This window comes from Protomyctophum parallelum, assembly GCF_964188405.1.
Source record: "Protomyctophum parallelum genome assembly, chromosome: 10".
NCBI classification, from domain to species: domain Eukaryota; kingdom Metazoa; phylum Chordata; class Actinopteri; order Myctophiformes; family Myctophidae; genus Protomyctophum; species Protomyctophum parallelum.
Window position 1 is genome coordinate 2,062,619 of NC_139704.1, and position 21,148 is coordinate 2,083,766.

The following is a 21,148-nucleotide window of genomic DNA, read 5'->3' on the forward strand; positions in this document are numbered from 1 at the left end:
ACTGCAGCGGCCGAGAAGAAGAGGCCTAAGAGGACCAACGATGAGGCCGCTGTTAGCAGGCCTAGTAGGCGTTGGCAGTCCCTGACGGACACCATCCGTCCCAGGTGGAACCGGTGGAGAAAGGACAGAATCTTCCCGACTCTCTTGGCGGGCAGACCTGAGTCATGAGAGACGAATCATTCTATAGCCATCCCTGCAAAGACCACATCTTGCGAAGGGGACAAAAAGTTCTTCCCAGAGGATTGCCTCGCCCAGCAGAAGGGCCCTCACGCCCTCTGTTCTGGCGACGCAGGCTCCCAAGTGCCACTCTGCCACTGCCCCCGGGGCTGGGCTTGGTGCTAACGGAGCCGGGCTTGGGGCTGGCAAGGAGCCGAAGCTTCCCGAAGCGTTGCTGCAAGCCGGCCGAGAGCCTTACAAATATATAAAGCTTTATCACACACCGTTCAGTGGCCCTTGGCTTTATACGGGTGATAGAACCAATACAATATATATAGACACCTATATACAATCCCTGGTGCGCCCGCGACCTTGACCTCTTAGGGTGCAGGCTCGGGCTGCGGTTTCCCAGGGAACTCGTCCAGGGCATCCTCATCCCTGCTTAGGTTCTCCGCTTTACAAAGAATGTCGGCCTCCCCTGTGCCGAAAGCAATGCCTGGCGTGAAAGGGAGGTCACAGAAAGATCTCCGCACGTAAGCCCCAGGCGCGACTGGTACACCCAGAGTTGACGGCCTGAAGCCACCACTGGGGCCGCTGCCTGGCTGTTGGCTCGCACCGAACCGGACTGCAGCAGAGTAATTAGCCTGAATACTTTCACTGCTCTGTCTGTCCTGGCTTGGCCGGCACCTTGGAGTGTAAGGACCAAGTGTGCACATAGGAGCCCAGCAGCATGGCTGCATTAAGGCGGGCCACAGTGGCAAGGACATTAACGTGCCGTTCAGGAGCTGGTGACTTGTTGACTCGTCGCAGGTCCCAGCAACCATTGTACTTCTCTATGGCGTCTGACAGCCGGAGTGCCCACAGCAGGGAGACTGCCACCGCTGGTGGGGTCTCACAGGTGGGAAGCGGCCATCCCGGTGCCGCACTGTCCCCCTCTAGATGGGGGAGGCGGTTGTCACCAGGGAAGGAGCCTTGTGGGTCGACGGCCTCTAGCCGGGAGCATAGAGCGAGCCAATAGAGCCCGTCTCAGGTCGCAGGCTCGACAGCGCATGGGGAAAGGTTGGACTACCAGTCACAACACTTGGACTACTAAGTCACGCCTAATATCGTCGGGATCGGACTCGAACCCGCGACACGCTGTCAGGCCGGGATACCAGCCTAGATGCCTGGACCAAGGCCGGCACAGGCCAGAGTCCTGCCACCACTGGGTGTGCATGCTCTAGACCCAGACAACAAAGCAGACACAGTGCCCATCCCCGGTGGGCTGTGGCCAGCTCTAAGCTAACAAGCAGCGAAGGCTATGGCCAAAGCTAGACTGTATAAACCTGTACCACACGTCGTATATCAGCCTTTGGCTTATACGGGCGACAGGACAGAATATAACAGAATATAATATGTAGCTACCCGTGCATATATATTATATATAAAGCTTTATCGCACTTATTTAGGCGATAGGACAGAAAGTATAATATACACTGTCACTTGTGTATTAATGTACTGGTAACAACCGGCATCACACACCGTACCTTGGCCATTGGCACATACGGGTGATAGAATACAAACAACAGTTTAACTGTGCAATGTATAAATATATAAGGCTGTATCACACGCCGTATATCAGCCTCTGGCTTATACGGGCGATAGGCCAAAAAATATAATATACCCAGTCACTGATGTAATGTAACGTACATATATACATCAGACTTCACCACACACCGTATATTGGCCCTTGGCCTATACGAGTGATAGTCTACAAACAACAGTCACCTGTCAGCTGTGCAACACAGGAACACATAAAGCTGTATCACACACCGTACATTAGCCTGTGGCTCATACGGGTGATAAGACATTATATACCCGGTTACCTGTGTAACGTATATAATATACAATATATGCTATATCACACACCATATATTGGCCTAGCTTTAGCTCATATGGGTGACAGCACAGAAGAGTTAAATATACAGATAAACAGTTACTATTGAACTTACAAATGTATAAAGCTTCATCACACCGTACGTTAGCCCGTGGCTTATACGGGTGACAAGACAGAGAATATTATATACCCAGTTACCCTGTAACGTATATAATATACAACATATGCTATATCACGCACCATATATTGGCCTAGCTTCGGCTCATATGGGTGACAGGCAGCACAGAGAGAGATAAATATACAGATGAACAGTTACTATTGAACTTACAAATTTATAACACTTTTGTCACACACCGTACATTGGCCCTTGGCTCGTACGGGTGACAGGACAGAATTATTATATACCCAGTTACCCGTGTAACGTATAGTTACCCATGTAACGTATATAATATACAGTATAACTATCACACGCCGTATACTGGCCCTTGGCTCATACGGGTGATAACTGTGCAACGTATAAATATACAAGGCTGTATCACACAGTATATTGGCCCTTGGCTCATACCGGTGACAGCACAGAAAACATTATATACGCAGACCCATGTAATGATGTACGTGTAGAATACAGTATAACTATACCACGCACCGTATACTGGCGCCTAGCTCATACGGGTGATAGAATACCAACCAGAGACAACTGTGCAATGTATAAATATACAAGGCTGTATCACACGCTGTATATTGGCCCTTGGCTCATACTGGTGACAGCACAGAAACTATTATATACACAGACACCTGCGTGCGTATAGAATATACAATGCAGACTATATCACACACCGTATACAGGCCCACGGCTCATACGGGTGACAGCACAGAAAGAGTTAAATATACTGCTATGTCAACACAATATCTGTATAATATAGTCACTTGTTTGCAAGGTATTATACTGTACAGAACCTTATCACACACCGTTCAGTAGCCCTTGGCTTTATACGGGTGATAGGACAGAAATCAATATTACTCAACTTACTTGTGTAACATATACATTATAATAATAATATACCAGTTTTAAATGCGCACCGTGTGGTAGCCCTCGGCTTACACGGGCGATTATAATATATACACTTGTGTAATATAATATAATGGAAAACCCTGACACACACCGTTTATTAGCCTTTGGCTTTATACGGAGGGACAACGCAGGGCAAAATAACTGGTACAGTGCTTGTGCAACTGACTCAATGTCATGTTAGTACTCCAGCCAACTGAGTGAAATCAGCTTTGTGCTTGGTGTACTGCGCAAGCTGAAACGGTCGATTTAATACTCGCCTATTCTGTTGGATTTAAACCACCACAGCTGGAGAGCGAGTTAAAGTAATAAGACGGGGAAGTGGAGAACGCGTGGCGTTTCCTTCTTTCCCTGGGAGACGGGCTAGCTGCCCAGGGGGCTAGCGAGACGCGCTCTGCAGCCGTCTAGGGAAGGCGTTCGTTCCCGAAGTGAGCCGTGAGGGACCGGCAAGCAGACAGACCGTCAGACAAACGAAAGACAGCTAGTCAACAAGGGCAACCTCTTGACGCCGTAGCACGAGCGACCGGCTCGTGCCACCGTAGCACGGTGGTGTTTTTAGCTTTAGCTTCAACACACTGATACAAAGAAGGCAACTCAGAGAGGAGCCAACTGGCTGCTCAAAGGGAGTTATACCTACTTACGGTAATACTTAACTGTAGTCCTTACCTACCGACGTCGCCGAGGAAAGGAAAGAGGAAGGGGAAATGACGTGTGCGGGCAAAGTACCCTCGGGAGGCGGTGCCTCACTCACACGTCATTTTCCCGTGTCTTTTAGCACGGGATCATCGGTAAGTCCGCTCGACGCTCCGCCTGCGGACGGAACTATCATATATTGGAGTGATCCAATATAGCGCTACATAACATACGTTTACAATGCCCCTTTTCTGGATTGATATTAATTAATCATGTATTTAATCATGTAGCATAACTGTGTTTCAAAACTCACCTTCTTTGACTAGGGATCTTAGTTCATTCAGCCTGGAAAAGGCTTCTCTGAAGGCTGGCTTCCCGTTTGCTCCCAGTCCCCTGGTTGAAAGAAAGACATCCTAAATTGAGTCTAGGTAGCAGCAATAGTAACACGCATAGTTGCATTACAGCAATACAGTAACAGTAAGATCTGTTTAACATTTGGTCTGTTTGTGTGTGTGTTATTGTTTATAATAGAATGTTTGACCTAAATAAAACATAAATAAATGTTACAACACTTCGTCTTGGAACTACTGTAGCCATATTTATAAACACGCTGCTCTGTTTTGTTTTACAGTTTAACAATACAGTGTAGTGTAACAATTACACTATACAGCCATTTAACGGTGTTTAGCTTACCATTTGTATGTGACGTGAACTTCATCGACGACAATGCCCAGTAGGTTTTCACGATACACTTGTGAGGAAAGCATATCACGCCATTTATCGTTCAGTAACCACGACTCCGGACTACCAAAGACCAGCTGACATCGGCCGTCGAGGATGACGGCGTGTGCGGCATTATCTGCGAGTTGCCCAGCATAGAGTCCCAGATTCGTAGCCTCTTTGATTTGATCTGCTACGAGGGCAGTCAAAGGAGACACGACGATCAATATAGGCTTCGGCTTCGTCCCCAGTTCTTTCACTACCAGTGGAGCTAGTTGGTAAATTAAACTCTTGCCGAAGCCAGTCGGGAGGAGAGCAAAAACATCTTTTCCACGCAGAAAAGCCTTCAGTGCCATACTTTGCTCTTCTTTCAAAGAAGAAATATTGTCCAGTTGAGAAATAACTGATGTTATTGCAGCATCTATCGTCATATCGGTCATGGTAGCGGCCATGTTGACTAGTGAAAAAACTACACCACAACAGCAGCTTCTATATAGCGTCACAACCAGTTTCGCACATATACCGCCCTTAGCTCACGCTGATTGGTTCAAACCGGGAGCGGTTCGGTGTTAGCTCAACTCCCTGAGAGATCCCAGATGGTTGTGGTGTTGGGGAACATGGTCAGGTTAAAGAACCCCTGCTAGTGTTTTTGGTCTTCTCGTCTGACAGTTTCTGTATAGTACAGCAGATAATAGGAACGATCTTTCACTCTGTGATACAAGCGTGAAATTTGGTATGAACATGCCTCTGGCTCACCTCTTTAACTTTTTTAACGCAAATTCCAAAATGGCGGTCATTTTTCAAGATGGCCGCCAAATAAAAAAAACCTTTTGTGGCGGTTCTGGACAACCGTGGGTGCGGCCGACTCGAGACCGGGCACTGAACTCCCTGTGGGTGTGTGGAACGTGTGTGTCGAATTTGAAGTCGGTGGGGCGAACGGTTCTCGGGTTACGTGGATTACAGATGTACACACGCACACAACAATCGTGAAATATAGAAGATCATCGGAACGGTTGTTCGCTTGATGATACAAGCGTGAAATTTGGCATTAACATGCCTCTGGGTCACCTCTTTAACTTTTTTAACCGAGCCATCCAAGAATCCAATATGGCGGTGCTATTTCAAGATGGCCGCCACATCAAAATGTTAGCCTATGTCTATACATTTCTTACAAATTTTAGGAAAAAATTCACCATTATAGATGGATAGATAGATAGTTATTTTATTTTTTTGTTATTTTTTTATATATATTTTTTATTATTTATATAATTTTTTTATTTTCATGTTATTTTTGTTATTTTTCATACTGAAGTGGCTAGAGCCATATTGTGAGAGAATCTTTCACAAGGTTATACAAGCGTGAAAGTTGGCATGAACATGCCTCTGGGTCACCTCTTTAACTTTTTTAACCGAGCCAGCGAAAAATCCAATATGGCGGTCATTTTTCAAGATGGCCACCAAATAAAAAAGGCCTTTTGTGGCGGTTCTGGACAACCGTGGGTGCGGCCGACTCGAGACCGGGCGCTGCACTCCCTGTGGGTGTGTGTAACGTGTGTGTCGACAAAATGTGTCAACAAAATTAAATGATAATTTTGAACCTGGCTTTATCCGATCTTCAGATTTAGCGCATATAATGCCTAATTTGCATATTTAAACATAATTTCAGAAAACTTGTAATACAAAAAATCTTAGTTTTAATATAAGTAATCAACTGGAGAAGTTTCATTGTGATAGCTATTATTTAACTTTTATTCCCTATTCACCTGGGGGTGTTTCGCCTTAATCCCTGAGTGTCCCTATTAGTACAGCAGATAATAGGAACGATCTTTCACTCGGTGATACAAGCGTGAAATTTGGCATGAACATGCCTCTGGGTCACCTCTTTAACTTTTTTAACCGAGCCAACGCAAATTCCAAAATGGCGTTCATTTTTCAAGATGGCTGCCAAATAAAAAAAACCTTTTGTGGCGGTTCTGGACAACTGTGGGTGCGGCCGACTCGAGACCGGGCACTGCACTCCCTGTGAGTGTGTGGAACGTGTGTGTCGAATTTGAAGTCGGTGGGGCGAATGGTTCTCGGGTTACGTGGATTACAGATGTACACACGCACACAAAAATCGTGAAATATAGAAGATCATTGGAACGGTTGTTCGCTTGGTGATACAAGCGTGCAATTTGGCATGAACATGCCTCTGGGTCACCTCTTTAACTTTTTTAACCGAGCCATCCAAGAATCCAATATGGCGGTGCTATTTCAAGATGGCCGCCACATCTAAAGGTTAGCCTATGTCTACATTTCTTACAAATTTTAGGAAAAAATTCACCATTATAGATGGATAGATAGATAGTTTTTCTTTTTATATATATATATATATATATATATATATATATATATATTATTTTATTCTTTATATTATTTTCTTATTTTTTAGTTTTCATACTGAAGTGGCTAGAGCCATATTGTGAGAGAATCTTTCACAAGGTGATACAAGCGTGAAATTTGGTACAAGTCATCTTTGAAGCCCCACCGACTTCAAATTCGACACACACGTTACACACACCCACAGGGAGTGCAGTGCCCGGTCTTGAGTCGGCCGCACCCACGGTTGTCCAGAACCGCCACAAAAGGCCTTTTTTATTTGGTGGCCATCTTGAAAAATGCCATATTGGAACGCCATATTGGATTTTTCGCTGGCTCGGTTAAAAAAGTTAAAGAGGTGACCGAGAGGCATGTTCATGCCAAATTTCACGCTTGTATCACCAAGCGAACAACCGTTCCAATGATCTTCTATATTTCACGATTTTTGTGTGCGTGTGTACATCTGTAATCCACGTAACCCGAGAACCGTTCGCCCCACCGACTTCAAATTCGACACACACGTTCCACACATCCACAGGGAGTGCAGGGCCCGGTCTCGAGTCGGCCCCACCCACGGTTGTCCAGAACCGCCACAAAAGGCCTTTTTTATTTGGCGGCCATCTTGAAAAATGACCGCCATATTGGATTTTTCGCTGGCTCGGTTAAAAAAGTTAAAGAGGTGACCCAGAGGCATGTTCATGCCAAATGTCACGCTTGTATAACCTTGTGAAAGATTCTCTCACAATATGGCTCTAGCCACTTCAGTATGAAAAATAACAAAAATAACAAAAAAATAAAAAAATTAAAAAAAGAATAAAAAATATATATAAGAAAATAACAAAAAAATAAAAAAACTATCTATCTATCCATCTATAATGGTGAATTTTTTCCTAAAATTTGTAAGAAATGTAGACATAGGCTAACATTTAGATGTGGCGGCCATCTTGAAATAGCACCGCCATATTGGATTCTTGGATGGCTCGGTTAAAAAAGTTAAAGAAGTGACCCAGAGGCATGTTCATGCCAAATTTCACGCTTGTATCACCAAGCGAACAACCGTTCCAATGATCTTCTATATTTCACGATTTTTGTGTGCGTGTGTACATCTGTAATCCACGTAACCCGAGAACCGTTCGCCCCACCGACTTCAAATTCGACACACACGTTCCACACACCCACAGGGAGTGCAGTGCCCGGTCTCGAGTCGGCCGCACCCACGGTTGTCCAGAACCGCCACAAAAGTTTTTTTTTATTTGGCGCCATCTTGAAAAATGACCGCCATTTTGGAATTTGCGTTGGCTCGGTTAAAAAAGTTAAAGAGGTGACCCAGAGGCATGTTCATGCCAAATTTCACGCTTGTATCACCGAGTGAAAGTTTCTCTCACAATATGGCTGTTAGCCGCTGTACTATGAGGACGCTGCGATGTCGACTGTCCGCCGCTTCACCTCCCAATGTATGAATGAATGGACCATTGTAAAGTGATTTGAGCACTTGGAAAAGCACTATAAAATTGCAATCCATATTTTTTAAATAATATCCACATTTTTCACCATCATGGACGATGGTCCATGATGATTCATAACCTATTCATATACATTGGTAAATCGTTATTTTGTATGATAACATTGTAGAACATTTAAGAATCTTTAAACATTGACATTCGTAAATGTTTGCTAAAACATTTATAACTAATGCTAAAGTAATTTATACATACTTCGCAAGTGATGCTTGCGGTTGTGGCAATAATCACGTTAAACCACACCCTCTCGTGTAATAATGCTTAATTGGCCATCAGAGATGCTGCTGAGTGACATTCTTGCTGCCTATGTGTCCCATAATGTTTGTGTCCTTGTGCATTTTCCTTTGTGTGGACATTCTTAAATACATTCTTAAAGTGTGTGTGTGTGTGTGTGTGTGTGTGTGTGTGTGTGTGTGTGTGTGTGTGTGTGTGTGTGTGTGTGAGTGAGTGAGTGAGTGAGTGAGTGAGTGAGTGAGTGAGCGATGGGAAGAGGTCTACTGCAGGAGAAGACGAGTTTCAGTTTATATGTACCAGTTACACGTCTGCTATTATGTTTAAAGATGCATTAAACCTCAAGCAGACTGTAATAATCAAACATTTTAATTCACTGTCTGGCTTTGGTCTTACTTTGTTCATAAAGTGCATGCTATAGGCTACTTGTGTGATCCTCCTCAACACAGGATTTGATAAAATCCAGACTCAAGTTATAATTATTAGTGTGGTTGAACCACACTATAGTTACTTGTTACACTTTATTAGTGTGGTTGCCCTAACAGGGAAACCAGACTATTGTGATTGTAACATGATATTGATAATAATTTATTTGTGAATTAAATTTCCCCATTGACATGAATGGGAAAATGCAAAAAATCACATTCAAGTTTTTTTTCCTCAAGAGACTGAAAGCACTATAGTTACAAAACTTGGGGGGTAAATTCATAACACTTACTATAATTATTTAACTTATAATTATATCAGTCGGCCTCATGGTGGCGCTATAACAGCCCACTTTACGTTTTGGCATATAACTCTTGAACCGTAGGTCGTAAAATCTAAATTTATTGGATCAATAAATGGATTGGATTCATTGGATCATGACGCATCTCCACATATAGGCCACGCCTATTTCCGTCTGGATAGACTTTCCGCCATTTAGATCTGATCTTTTAGAAAAACAAATGTCCGTATATCGTTCGGCCTTAATCGTCGTCCGAAGTTAGTGGGAGGGGGCTATTTTACAAAAAATGCCACAAATCACAAACGGTGGTATAATCAACCAAAAGCCAAAAGCGATTCCATTTTCATCCATAGCCGCAAATGCGAAAAATTTAACCGTTTCTGGCAGATTCGGTCCTGCTCGTCACACCTTTCTATTTTGGGCGGGAACCCCTTTCGGTTTTAAGCATTTTGTTATGCTTTAGCCTATTGAAAAATAGCAGATCTACAAGTTCGGTGCCGCACTACGAGCTTGTAGGTCTGCAATTTTTTTTTTTATCGTAAAAATGTGGCCCAAATGTTTGAATATATTCTTTGAGAGTGTTCGTTTTTAGCTCAAATCTTTGCTTCTGGGGGGGGGTCCCTGGAACAACATATTTTCAGATGGCTGGTCAGCGGCCAATTACATATATATTTGGGGGTCCTTGGCATGAAAATGTTTGAGAACCACTGACATAGAAACATGGGTTTTAACAGGATTTATAAGGCATTATTTTGTAGAATCGTCCTCGGGTCTAAATGGGTTACTTAATTATGGCTTCTATACTAAAACAGGTTTGCCTAGGGCATCTCGCCCTGGACCGTCTGAGTGAGGGGGCCTTCCTGAGCAAGGGAGCTTCTGACGGCGTCGCTTACTCGCTTCCCCTCTGTCAGAGGAGGAAGCGACGCGCAGCCGTCGGGAACCCCCCCAAACAGACTGCTCCCCCCCCTCCCGAAAACTGCTACAGAAACTGTCAGACGAGAAGACCAAAAACACTAGCGGGGGTTCTTATGTTGCGTTATATTTTTCGAAAGAAGCAACAGCTGTACCTAACCTATTACCTATAGTCTCGTACCAGGCCCTGCAAGCTTCGGGCCCTGGCGCTTAAGCTCCACCTAGTTCCATTGTTAGTCCGGCTCTGCCTGTACGTATGTATTTCAGAATACAAAGAGCCAGGTAGAGATGCTTCTATGAAGGCGGGATCGAGAGTCATTAAATGCAATTTAAGCTGTGCAGTTCCAAACAAATTCAAGCTTACACACTACACAGAATACAGCTCACATTTTAACCACTCACTGCACAGGAGAGGTGTACAATGTACATATCAAGAAACTGGTTAATACAATTATTTTTTTTTATATAATTGAGGACTCAAGGATATAATCGAGGCATTTCAGGTAAGTGATAATATAATTACTCTGTAACCTCACCTGTATCTGCAGTATTGTAACGACCCTGCGAAAGACCCGACCGTTTGAATGGTTTAGAGGAGTTGGAGGCCGGGGTTCGACCCTGTTTTAGGAACACAAGGCTGCTGTACAATTATACCTCATACTTTAATGCTTATTATGAGGTATAAAGTACAGCAGCCTTGTGTTCCTAAAACAGATAGAGTGGGTATTGGGTAAGACGCCATGACGTTATCTATCTTTCAGGACCTTTTACTGCTTTGTCTCAACCATTACTATATGGCTCTGGTCTCAGCCACCGCAGTAGATATTTTGACGTTAGGTTTTTAAAAAAAAATCTGTTTTTTTGTTGCCACTACTGTTGGAGCAGCCATAAACTACACAGGTTCATCCCAATGTTCTGGGCATCTTTGTAATCATATTTTCCCAAACATTTACAGACATTGTAACCATACACAGAGAACTCAGGCTGATCAGGCCATCATATACTGTTACCTAAGAAGCGCCTCTTGTCTACTCTAAATGCAAGTAAAAATGAGGGACAACAAAATACCTTATTTAAAAACGGGAGAGTCAGTTACAAATATGGACCAGAAACAACCAGGATGAAACCCATCGAGGAAAAGATAATGTGTCGATCACATGACCGTGGATGTCCATGGAAATGAGAACAAGTCCATGTTTATCTATGGGCATGTAAAGCACAGAGACTCAAATGCATATATAAATATATATCTCTATACCCCCAAACACAGGATGCCAATTTCAGAAAAGGTCTTCATTTAGACCTTTTTGAACAAGAGTCTGCAATGTGTGTATCCAAAAAAGCTCACGTTTTAACAGGATGTTATTGATGTCGCCCCCTCTACGTGGGGGTTGGTTCAATTCAATCCCTGTATATCTGAGTGTGTAGACATTATGACCCGCTTTACAGAAATGTACATCTACAGGGCTAGTGATAACGTTGTTGCGGATGGTGCTCCGGTGTTCGGATATGCGTGTTTTTAAAGGTGTTCATGTTTTGCCGAAGACCACACCAACACTTGAGCATATAAATCACATTGGCTGTAGAGCATGTAGTGATACCTTTTATGTCATATTTCTTCCCCGTGTGTGGGTGGTTGAATGACTTTGCTCACAATGACACACCCACACATTTTTTATGTGCACCTGGCACCTGGCAACTATCCAATTTACAATTTACAATTTAGGCATTTAGCAGACGCTCTTAATCCAGAGCGACTTACATTAAGCAAGAACAAAAAAGCATGGGAATACATCACATAAAAACATTTATCAAGAAACATGCGTAGCCTAAGCTAAGAAAGTAACAGTGGAATATCTATATAATGAAGCTATACATATAAACTATACATCTATACTACTATGCTATACATATGTACTATGACATGCTATGACTACATACAATGCAATTATAGTGCTGTCTACATAACATGCTATAAGTCTGTATCAAATGCTATCTAAGTCTACAGAAATGCTATCTAAGGGGGTGGGGTAAGTGCTATGGGCCATGATGGAGTCTGAAAAGGTGGGTTTTCAGACTACGGCGGAAGATTGGGAGTGATGCTGCAGTTCTGACTGCAATGGGAAGTGCATTCCACAGTTTTGGAGCCAGAAGGGAGAAGAGTTTGGGACGTGTGGAGCATTGTCCCAGCGTTTTTAGTGAGGGTACTTCCAGCTTCCCTGCGTTGGCTGATCTGAGTGCGCGGGAGGGTTTGTAAGGTACGATCATACTTGCAAGATATGGGGGAGCCATACCTTTGGTTGCTTTGAATGCCAGCATCAGAGTTTTGTATTCTGTGCGGGCAGCGACCGGGAGCCAGTGGAGGGAGCGGAGCAGGGGGGAGACATGTGAGAATTTTGGCTGGTTGAAGACCAAGCGAGCTGCGGCATTTTGGATCAGCTGGAGAGGCTTAAGTGCACATGCTGGTAGGCCAGTAAGGAGGGAGTTACAATAGTCGAGTTTTGACAAGACTTGTCTGGATTAGGAGCTGGGCTGATTCCTGGGTGAGGAACGGTCTAATTCGTCGTATGTTATAGAGTGTGAACCTACAGGATCGAATGACAGCTGTGATGTGGGTTTTGAACGAGAGCTGACTGTCCAGGACAACACCAAGATTCCTGGCTGTTGGGACAGACGTTACCAGGGCGTTGTCTACGGAAATAGTTAGCTCCCGCATAGGGCAGGACTTAGCTGGGAAGAAGAGAAGCTCAGTCTTGTCTGGGTTCAGTTTGAGGTGGTTGGAGGACATCCACTGTGAGATGTCAGCCAGGCATGCGGTGATGCGCTCTTCCACCTGAGTGGCAGATGCCAACAATGTAATTTCACACGCAAAGCAAAGTCATTCAACCACCCACACACGGGGAAGAAATATGACATCAAAGGTATCATTACATGCTCTACAGCCAATGTGATTTATTTTAATTTTTTCCTGGAAGCAGACAAGTCAAGCTTTCTCTGAATGTCTTGTGGTCGTCGAACGATCATCTGACAGCCCCGGGCGCCTGGAGTCACGGGCCGGGGTGAAAGGACACCCCCCTCCACCCCGGTAGTTCTGCCCCTGGCTACTACAATGATTAAGCCTGTAACCCTGCATCAGTCAGACATACTGCTACAGTGCTACTACAATGATTAAGCCTGTAACCCTGCATCAGACATAGGCCTACTGCTACTACAATGATTTAGTCTGTAACCCTGCATCAGACATACTGCTACTACAATGATTAAGCCTGTAACCCTGTATCAGACATACTGCTACTACAATTGTAACCCTGCATCAGACATACTGCTACTACAATGATTAAGCCTGTAACCCTGCATCAGACATACTGCTACTACAATGATTAAGCCTGTAACCCTGCATCAGACATAGGCCTACTGCTACTACAATGATTTAGTCTGTAACCCTGCATCAGACATACTGCTACTACAATGATTAAGCCTGTAACCCTGTATCAGACATACTGCTACTACAATTGTAACCCTGCATCAGACATACTGCTACTACAATGATTAAGCCTGTAACCCTGCATCAGACATACTGCTACTACAATGATTTAGTCTGTAACCCTGCATCAGACATACTGCTACTACAATGATTAAGCCTGTAACCCTGCATCAGACATAGGCCTACTGCTACTACAATGATTTAGTCTGTAACCCTGCATCAGACATACTGCTACTACAATGATTAAGCCTGTAACCCTGCATCAGACATACTGCTACTACAATTGTAACCCTGCATCAGACATAATGGTACAACAATGCTGCCACACGGAAATAATGAAAAGAGCCGATATACAAGTGTGGAGCTGCTATTTTCACTTGGAACAATCATTAATTTATTGGAAACCGCATTCAAAGCGATTGAAATAATTGTGATTATTATTAATTGACATCTCCGCAGCCCTGACGACATGGGAACGTCCAGATGGTTCAGTGCGGTCATCCTCCTGGGCTCTGCCTTCATGGTCCTCCTGATCATCTTTTACCTGGACGACCTTATTGTCGAGCCCCTCCATGCTCCACGCCACGCCCACAAGCTCCACGATAGACAGGTTAGATTCTATGTATATGAACTTAATTATTAACTATAACAGTTACCATTAATGTGCAATACACAAACAAGCCCATAACTAACTGTGTTGGTGTCATGCCTTGTTATTATTATTATTATTGATTTGGTGGTAGCGGTACATTGTTTCAATATGTTTTTTAATACTAGTCCTTACCCGTTGTGAGATATTTGCCCCCCCCCCCCCTTGTGGCCGTGGGGGGTACTGCGCCCGGGTGCGTTTGTAATTGACTAATAAATTAATTAATAATCATTAATGTGTCAAATCGAAAAAAGGGCTTCGTTACGCCCTCCATATTCATATGGTCAATGCCTGTGTGAAAAGGAGTGATTGGTGCAGGCAGTAAGGAGCTACGGCAGTGTTTCTGACACACACACAGACACTCAGACATTGTTAGAATTATAGTATGATGATGATTTAATCGATGAACATTATTAGCAAGAGCTTGTGACTGAGTAATAACATATATATATATATATATATAAATTAGAGCTGGGACTCGATTAAAAAAGTAATCTAATTAATCAGAGGCTTTGTGATTAATTAATCTAGATTAATCGCATTTTAATCGCATATAATTATTTGACCCGAGAACAGTGAGAAAGCAATTTTTTCAAATGGATTTTGGTATACTAGTGAATCAATGAATAGTGAATACATAAGTTTAAGCAATAAAACATTGTTTTTGTAGTAATAGGGGTAATAATTCTTTATTGAATAATTGCACACAACTGTGCTGTAATCCACGCTACCATCGTATAGCCTTTTAAATCCTATTTCCAATCCACGGGGACAAGCAAAGTAATCTCAGCGGCTTCCCCCAGTCTAGTGAACTGTCTGCGGTTTCTGGTGGTGTTATTGTCTGAAGAGGACACGGACACTTGGTGCGCAGGTCCGTCTGAAAACTGTCCAGTGACAACGTTCCGCGGTGAAAAAAATTGTGCGATTAAAATGCGTTAATTTTCTTAATGCATTCATTTTTCTGTAGTTAATTAATCAAAATTAATCGCAATTAGTCCCGGCCCTAATATATATATATATATATATAATGTTCATCGGTTAAAAAAACAGACAAAACGGTTTCATGACATTCATTTCTTTATATTATTATTATTTGAGGTTGTATGACCTCAATTACACCCACACAACCTGCACTTTGAACATTCAGTGGATTTCTCTGTGTGTTCTGAAGCCTTTTGAGTTGCAATGAAAACAGGCAAACAGGCCTCAACAGTGACATCTGCAGCTGGCAAATTGGTATGTCATATTGAGGATTTGTGGACTCTTGCATCACAGTCCACAGGAACATCTGAGCAGTTGTTTGAGCCAGAAAATCCACTGAATGTTAAAAGTTGGTGGGTGCAAATACAAAAACTTTTGTCACGATCCCTTTAACCCATTTAGGCCTGACTTTTGAAATTAAAAGATGTCTTCTAAATTCTGACAGTTTTCTGAAATAGGCTACCTCATGTTTCTGTATCAGTGATGCTCAATATTTCATGTCAAGGACCCCAAAATGTATATGTAATTAAAAACGTTCGCTCTGAGAGAATATATATTCAAAGATTTGTACCGCATTTTTGCCCAAGATTATGAAAAAATAGCAGACCTTTAGCAGATTAGCTATTTTTCAATAGCTAAAGTATAAACAAAAATAAGTTTGGGTTGTGTAGTTACCTTGCCATGATGTAACTCCAAATGTGGACAAGAAATAAAAAAGTCAATGAGGGGCATATTTTGAATGATCAAATTCAAAGAGTTACATCATGGCAAGGTAACTACCGTACACAACCCAAATCTCAAAAGAAGTGGTCTTACGCTTTAACCACTTTGAAACCTTTTGGGCATGGCAAAAACGGTCAAAATGTTGTCAAAACTAATTGGGGAAAATATTATACAGACACGCTCACATGTTCTGAGCTTGTTGATCGGTTATTTCCACCGTCAACTCTGTCATATTATGCTGAAGTAATATAATTTATACAAAACAGTGACGATTGAGTAAAGTTTCATGGACGGCTTCAGAGTTGAATTGTTAGAGGTAAACCTTCCTGAACTGTACTGAACTGAACGGACAGGAGCAGAGGCGGCTTCTGCTTCAGGAGATGTGCAGTAGTGATAACTTCACGTTCCCTTTGAAGAAACGCTCCTTCGATGACATCCCTGACAAGGAACTGGACCATCTTATAGTGAATGACGAACACGGCATCATCTACTGCTACGTTCCCAAGGTACATGTACTGTAGCCCTTATGATGGGGGAATTTGGTCATTAATTAAAGGAGTATTCCATGCTAGAAGGCTTTTTTTTACCTTTATTTGTAGTTTTTACGTCCCCACCAAAGAGGTCCAGGTGTTATTTTGTGCAAAAGTGCATTATTGGCTATTTCCCCTACAATAAGCCCTCAATAATTTAATTGAATTGCATTGCATTGAATGGGGAACTGGGGTGTTGTGCTAATTCACTTATTTCCATCGCTCAAAAAAATATATTTTTTGTACCCCCATTGAGGGCTTGTATTTAGAAATAGCCAATAATGCACTTTTGCACAAAATAACACCTGGACCTCTTTGGTGGGGACGTAACAACTACAAATAAAGGTAAGAAAGCCTTCTAGCATGGAATTCTCTTTTAAACTAGGAGTTTTCAACATGCGATTGATTTAGTAATGTACTCATTGTACTGTAGTATTGTTGTTTTTTTGTTTGGACCATTGGTTGAGAAAATAATTTATTGTATACACATGGGATGCATAACAAACATATGATACAAAAGCACTTCTCTTAGCCCATATCCCTCCCCACCCAACAACAATTTCCCCCAGGTTGATTATAAGTCAGGGTGGTGGTCCCTCGTTCACAATCAGTTGAAAACCCCTGAATTAACCCATTTTGGACCAGGGGCGGAGGCGGATTTACTGTATAGCAAAGTAATGCCTTACTTTGCTACGTTTCTGCCTCCCCTCCGACAAAATTAGTTATTATTGAACTATATCGCCTATAGGCCGCCGCCTAGCCGCTTCGCAAGGCCGACAGTGTGTCAGACAGATCTATTCTGTCTGTGTCCTGTGTGTCTGGAGGGGGTTGAGTTGATATCTGAAGTCTTTTCACACTGGTGTGAAACGTGTCTGCCAGGTCCCTGCATGGCCCCCATTCACAGAACCGGTTTTCACGTGACGACATATAAACGCGACACACACGTCCCGACAACCTCATTCTTCATTTGATTGTTGAGAAAGCAGAGCAGAGACACAGCAATAGCACCGGAGAAAGCAAAAAGTTTGTCAAGGCCAGGGCAAACTTATTTTCGAAGCGAGGATGGCTAAACTTATAGGGTAGGGTCGGTAGGCTACCACCACGGCACTGCATGCTATTGCTTACAGCGGCTGACCGGCAGCAATCACACCAGCCGCACTCACCACCACCCCCCGGGTTTAGCTCTGACAATTTTCGTCTCTTAAAGTGTCGGAAAGTCCCAGGGGTGCACGGATGGCCTCCTGGGCGCACGTCCCCAGCCTGTTACAAGCCCCTGGGTCGTCCCAGGGGCGTGCATCGCTTTTTGCGCTAATTGTTGAGTTGTCCCAGGGGCGGGTGGTTCTCCGACAGCGGGACCCCAGTCAAATAATGCCTGCCGGGGGGTGCTTAAGTGTGGGTACTCGGGTACTCGCCCATTGGGTCGTCTCAGGGTCAGGGGCGTGCGTCAAGTGTCAAAGTATTCCAGGGGCGCGTGGTTCTCCGACAGCAGGACCCGAGTCGAAAAAGCCCGCCAGGGGTTGCTTAAGTGTGGGTACACTTAATCTCTGCTCTCTCCTGAGCAGAGACATGACAATATGGGCATCTAAACTAACTTCACAAATGATATAATGCAGAGACAAAATGTTTTTATAATCGTCATGGGGGCCCGCCCAACCGATCGTTTTTTCTTTTTCGTTTCACACTAAACCCAAGCGTTTATGGTTCTTAACACAGTTCTTGTCACAGTGTTTAGATTATGAACAGAATTGCAGGCTAGTCCTGTCCGCCTCGGCAGGTTCTGTAGAACTGTCGCTGTGACGGCGGAAGGTTTCAACGGCAGGCTGGCATCGCTGTTGCCAGCCAGGGTGTTCTTGCTGGTGGTGGTTTCATATTGTGAACAAGTAACCTAAGCAGAGTACTACCGTACTGTATGCATGCATACCCATACCTGGCAGGTGAAAACAAGCACCCAGATTAGCATTTCAATGCCTGATCTGCATGTGTACAAGGGACAGGCAACGTGGTCCACCGCCCGTCCCGGACAGTGATGAAAAAAGAGGTGTGAAGGTGCCAGACTTGGATGGTTAGAGCGGCGCGATTACATACAAAGTCAATGCAAGACGAGAATTGCGTGAACGGGCGCAACCATGTGCAGTACAAACGGGACAAACCGAGGCCAAGGTCCAATTGGGGCCGAGATCCCTGGTCCAATTCCTCATGGGGGCCCTGGCCCCCCGGCCCCCACAGACTCTACGTCACTGAATTATAATGTATCACGGATGCAGGTTCTGGCAACTTTCAAACTTATTCCATAGGTTGGGTGCACTAACTGGAAGCGGGTCATGATAGTGCTGAGTGGGATTCGACAGCAGGACGGTACCCCCTACAAGGACCCACTGGCTGTCCCCAATAATCTGATCCACGACCCCAACACACATTTCACCTTTGACAAGTTCAGAGACCGCTATGGCGGCGACTCACGCCGGCTCATGAAGGTAAGTTCCACAAACGGGTAGCTGGTCTAATAAATAAATAAATAATTATCAATATGTTGACATTTATTAAATCACTTATTTGAAGGAAGAATATCCTTCCGGAGCTTAATTTCATAACTAAAAAAAGCAGCAGAGTTGTTACTGAGCTATCAGTCCTTGTTTAAAAAAAATAATATGTAAACTGTGTAGCATTTCATGTGCGCTGCATTTTCACAAATCCTATCACCCTCTCAATTGCATTTTCTGTGATGCTTTATTTCTCAAAGATGAAGCTAAAAAAGTACACAAAGTTCCTGTTTGTGCGGGATCCCTTTGTGCGCCTCATCTCCGCCTACCGCGACAAGTTTGCGAAACACACCGACAACGAAATATTCTACATCTACGCTCGGGAAATGCTGCGGCGCTACGCTAACGTAGTGGCCCCTGCCTCTGATCGTGATGCATTCGCCATGGGGCTTCGTCCGTCCTTTGCCCACTTCATCCGTTATATCCTGGACTCCCAGGACAAGCCGTTCGATGAGCACTGGCTGCAGATGCACCGGCTTTGCCACCCCTGCCAGATCCAGTATGACTTTGTGGGCCACATGGAGTCGCTCGAGGAGGACGCTGAGCAGCTTCTGCGTCAGCTGAGAGTAGACGATGTGGTGGACTTCCCCGTGTCGAGGAACTCCGGGAACCTCTCAACCAGCAACTTGTTGGCTGACTGGTTCAGCACTGTGCCCGTAGACGCCCGGAGGGAACTCTACAAGCTGTATGAGGCTGATTTCAAGCTCTTTGGTTATACGACAGACCTAGCCTGAGCTAACGCGGCTAGACCTTTCTGGCCTAGGTTGGAGGGCCGCGGCTCAGATTTGTGCACACCCTGATTGGTTCACCGATCTGTCCGTCAGACCCGGTCTCCCCCCCAGTGCAGCACTGTTATTGTGTCGACCAGAATCAGAAAACCACTGGTTGCTGGAGTATACCATTCTAACGGACTGTCAAAGTTATTTCCACAGAGTCGGCACACGTTGGTTTTTTTCTTAGACGGTGTGGTAGTACAGCGGCTAACGGCCATATTGTGAGAGAACCTTTCACTTGGTGATACAAGCGTGAAATTTGGCATGAACATGCCTCTGGGTCACCTCTTTAACTTTTTTAACCGAGCCAGCGAAAAATCCAATATGGCGGTCATTTTTCAAGATGGCCGCCAAATAAAAAAGGCCTTTTGTGGCGGTTCTGGACAACCATGGGTGCGGCCGACTCGAGACCGGGCACTGCACTCCCTGCGGGTGTGTGGAAAGTGTGTGTCGAATTTGAAGTCGGTGGGGCGAACGGTTCTCGGGTTACGTGGATTACAGATGTACACACGCACACAAAATTCGTGCAATATAGCAGATCATTGGAACGGTTGTTCGCTTGGTGATACAAGCGTGAAATTTGGCATGAACATGCCTCTGGGTCACCTCTTTAATTTTTTAACCGAACCATCCAAGAATCCAATATGGCGGTGCTATTTCAAGATGGCCGCCACATCTAAATGTTAGCCTATGTCTACATTTCTTACAAATTTTAGGACAAATTTCACCATTATAGATAGATAGAGATTTTTTTTTATTTTTTTATTATTATTATTCTTTATATATATATATATATTTTTTTGTCATTATTTTTAGTTTTCATACTGAAAATGGTAGCATGATAATGCTACCATTTTCTAATGCTAATTAGCATGTTAGCATTATCATGTTAGCATGCTATGTTAGCATGCTAGCATATTACCATGTTAGCATTATTATGTTAGCATTAGCATGCTACCATGTTAGCATTAAGTTAGCATTAGCATGCTACCATTTTCAGTATGAAAACTAAAAATAATAACAAAAATGTTTTAATATAAATATAAAAAATAAAATAAAATAAAATAAACTATCTATCTATCTATCTATAATGGTGAATTTTTTCCTAAAATTTGTAAGAAATGTAGACATAGGCTAACAATTAGATGTGGCGGCCATCTTGAAATAGCACCGCCATATTGGATTCTTGGATGGCTCGGTTAAAAAAGTTAAAGAGTTGACCCAAAGGAAGGTTCATGACAAATGCCACGCTTGTATCACCAAGCG

General features: G+C 43.6%; 1 protein-coding gene across 1 annotated transcript; it reads left to right on the top strand.

The window, feature by feature from the left end:
* Window positions 1-14,155: 14,155 nt before the first annotated feature.
* LOC310865235 (carbohydrate sulfotransferase 12-like) lies at window positions 14,156-19,843 on the top strand (the record flags this gene model as incomplete). The annotated part of the gene is made up of 4 exons (XM_083774261.1): window positions 14,156-14,296; window positions 16,393-16,545; window positions 18,864-19,043; window positions 19,310-19,843. 4 exons carry the CDS (start codon window positions 14,156-14,158, stop codon window positions 19,841-19,843), a joined length of 1,008 nt encoding a protein of 335 aa, XP_083630387.1.
* Between the last annotated feature and the right edge of the window lie 1,305 nt (window positions 19,844-21,148).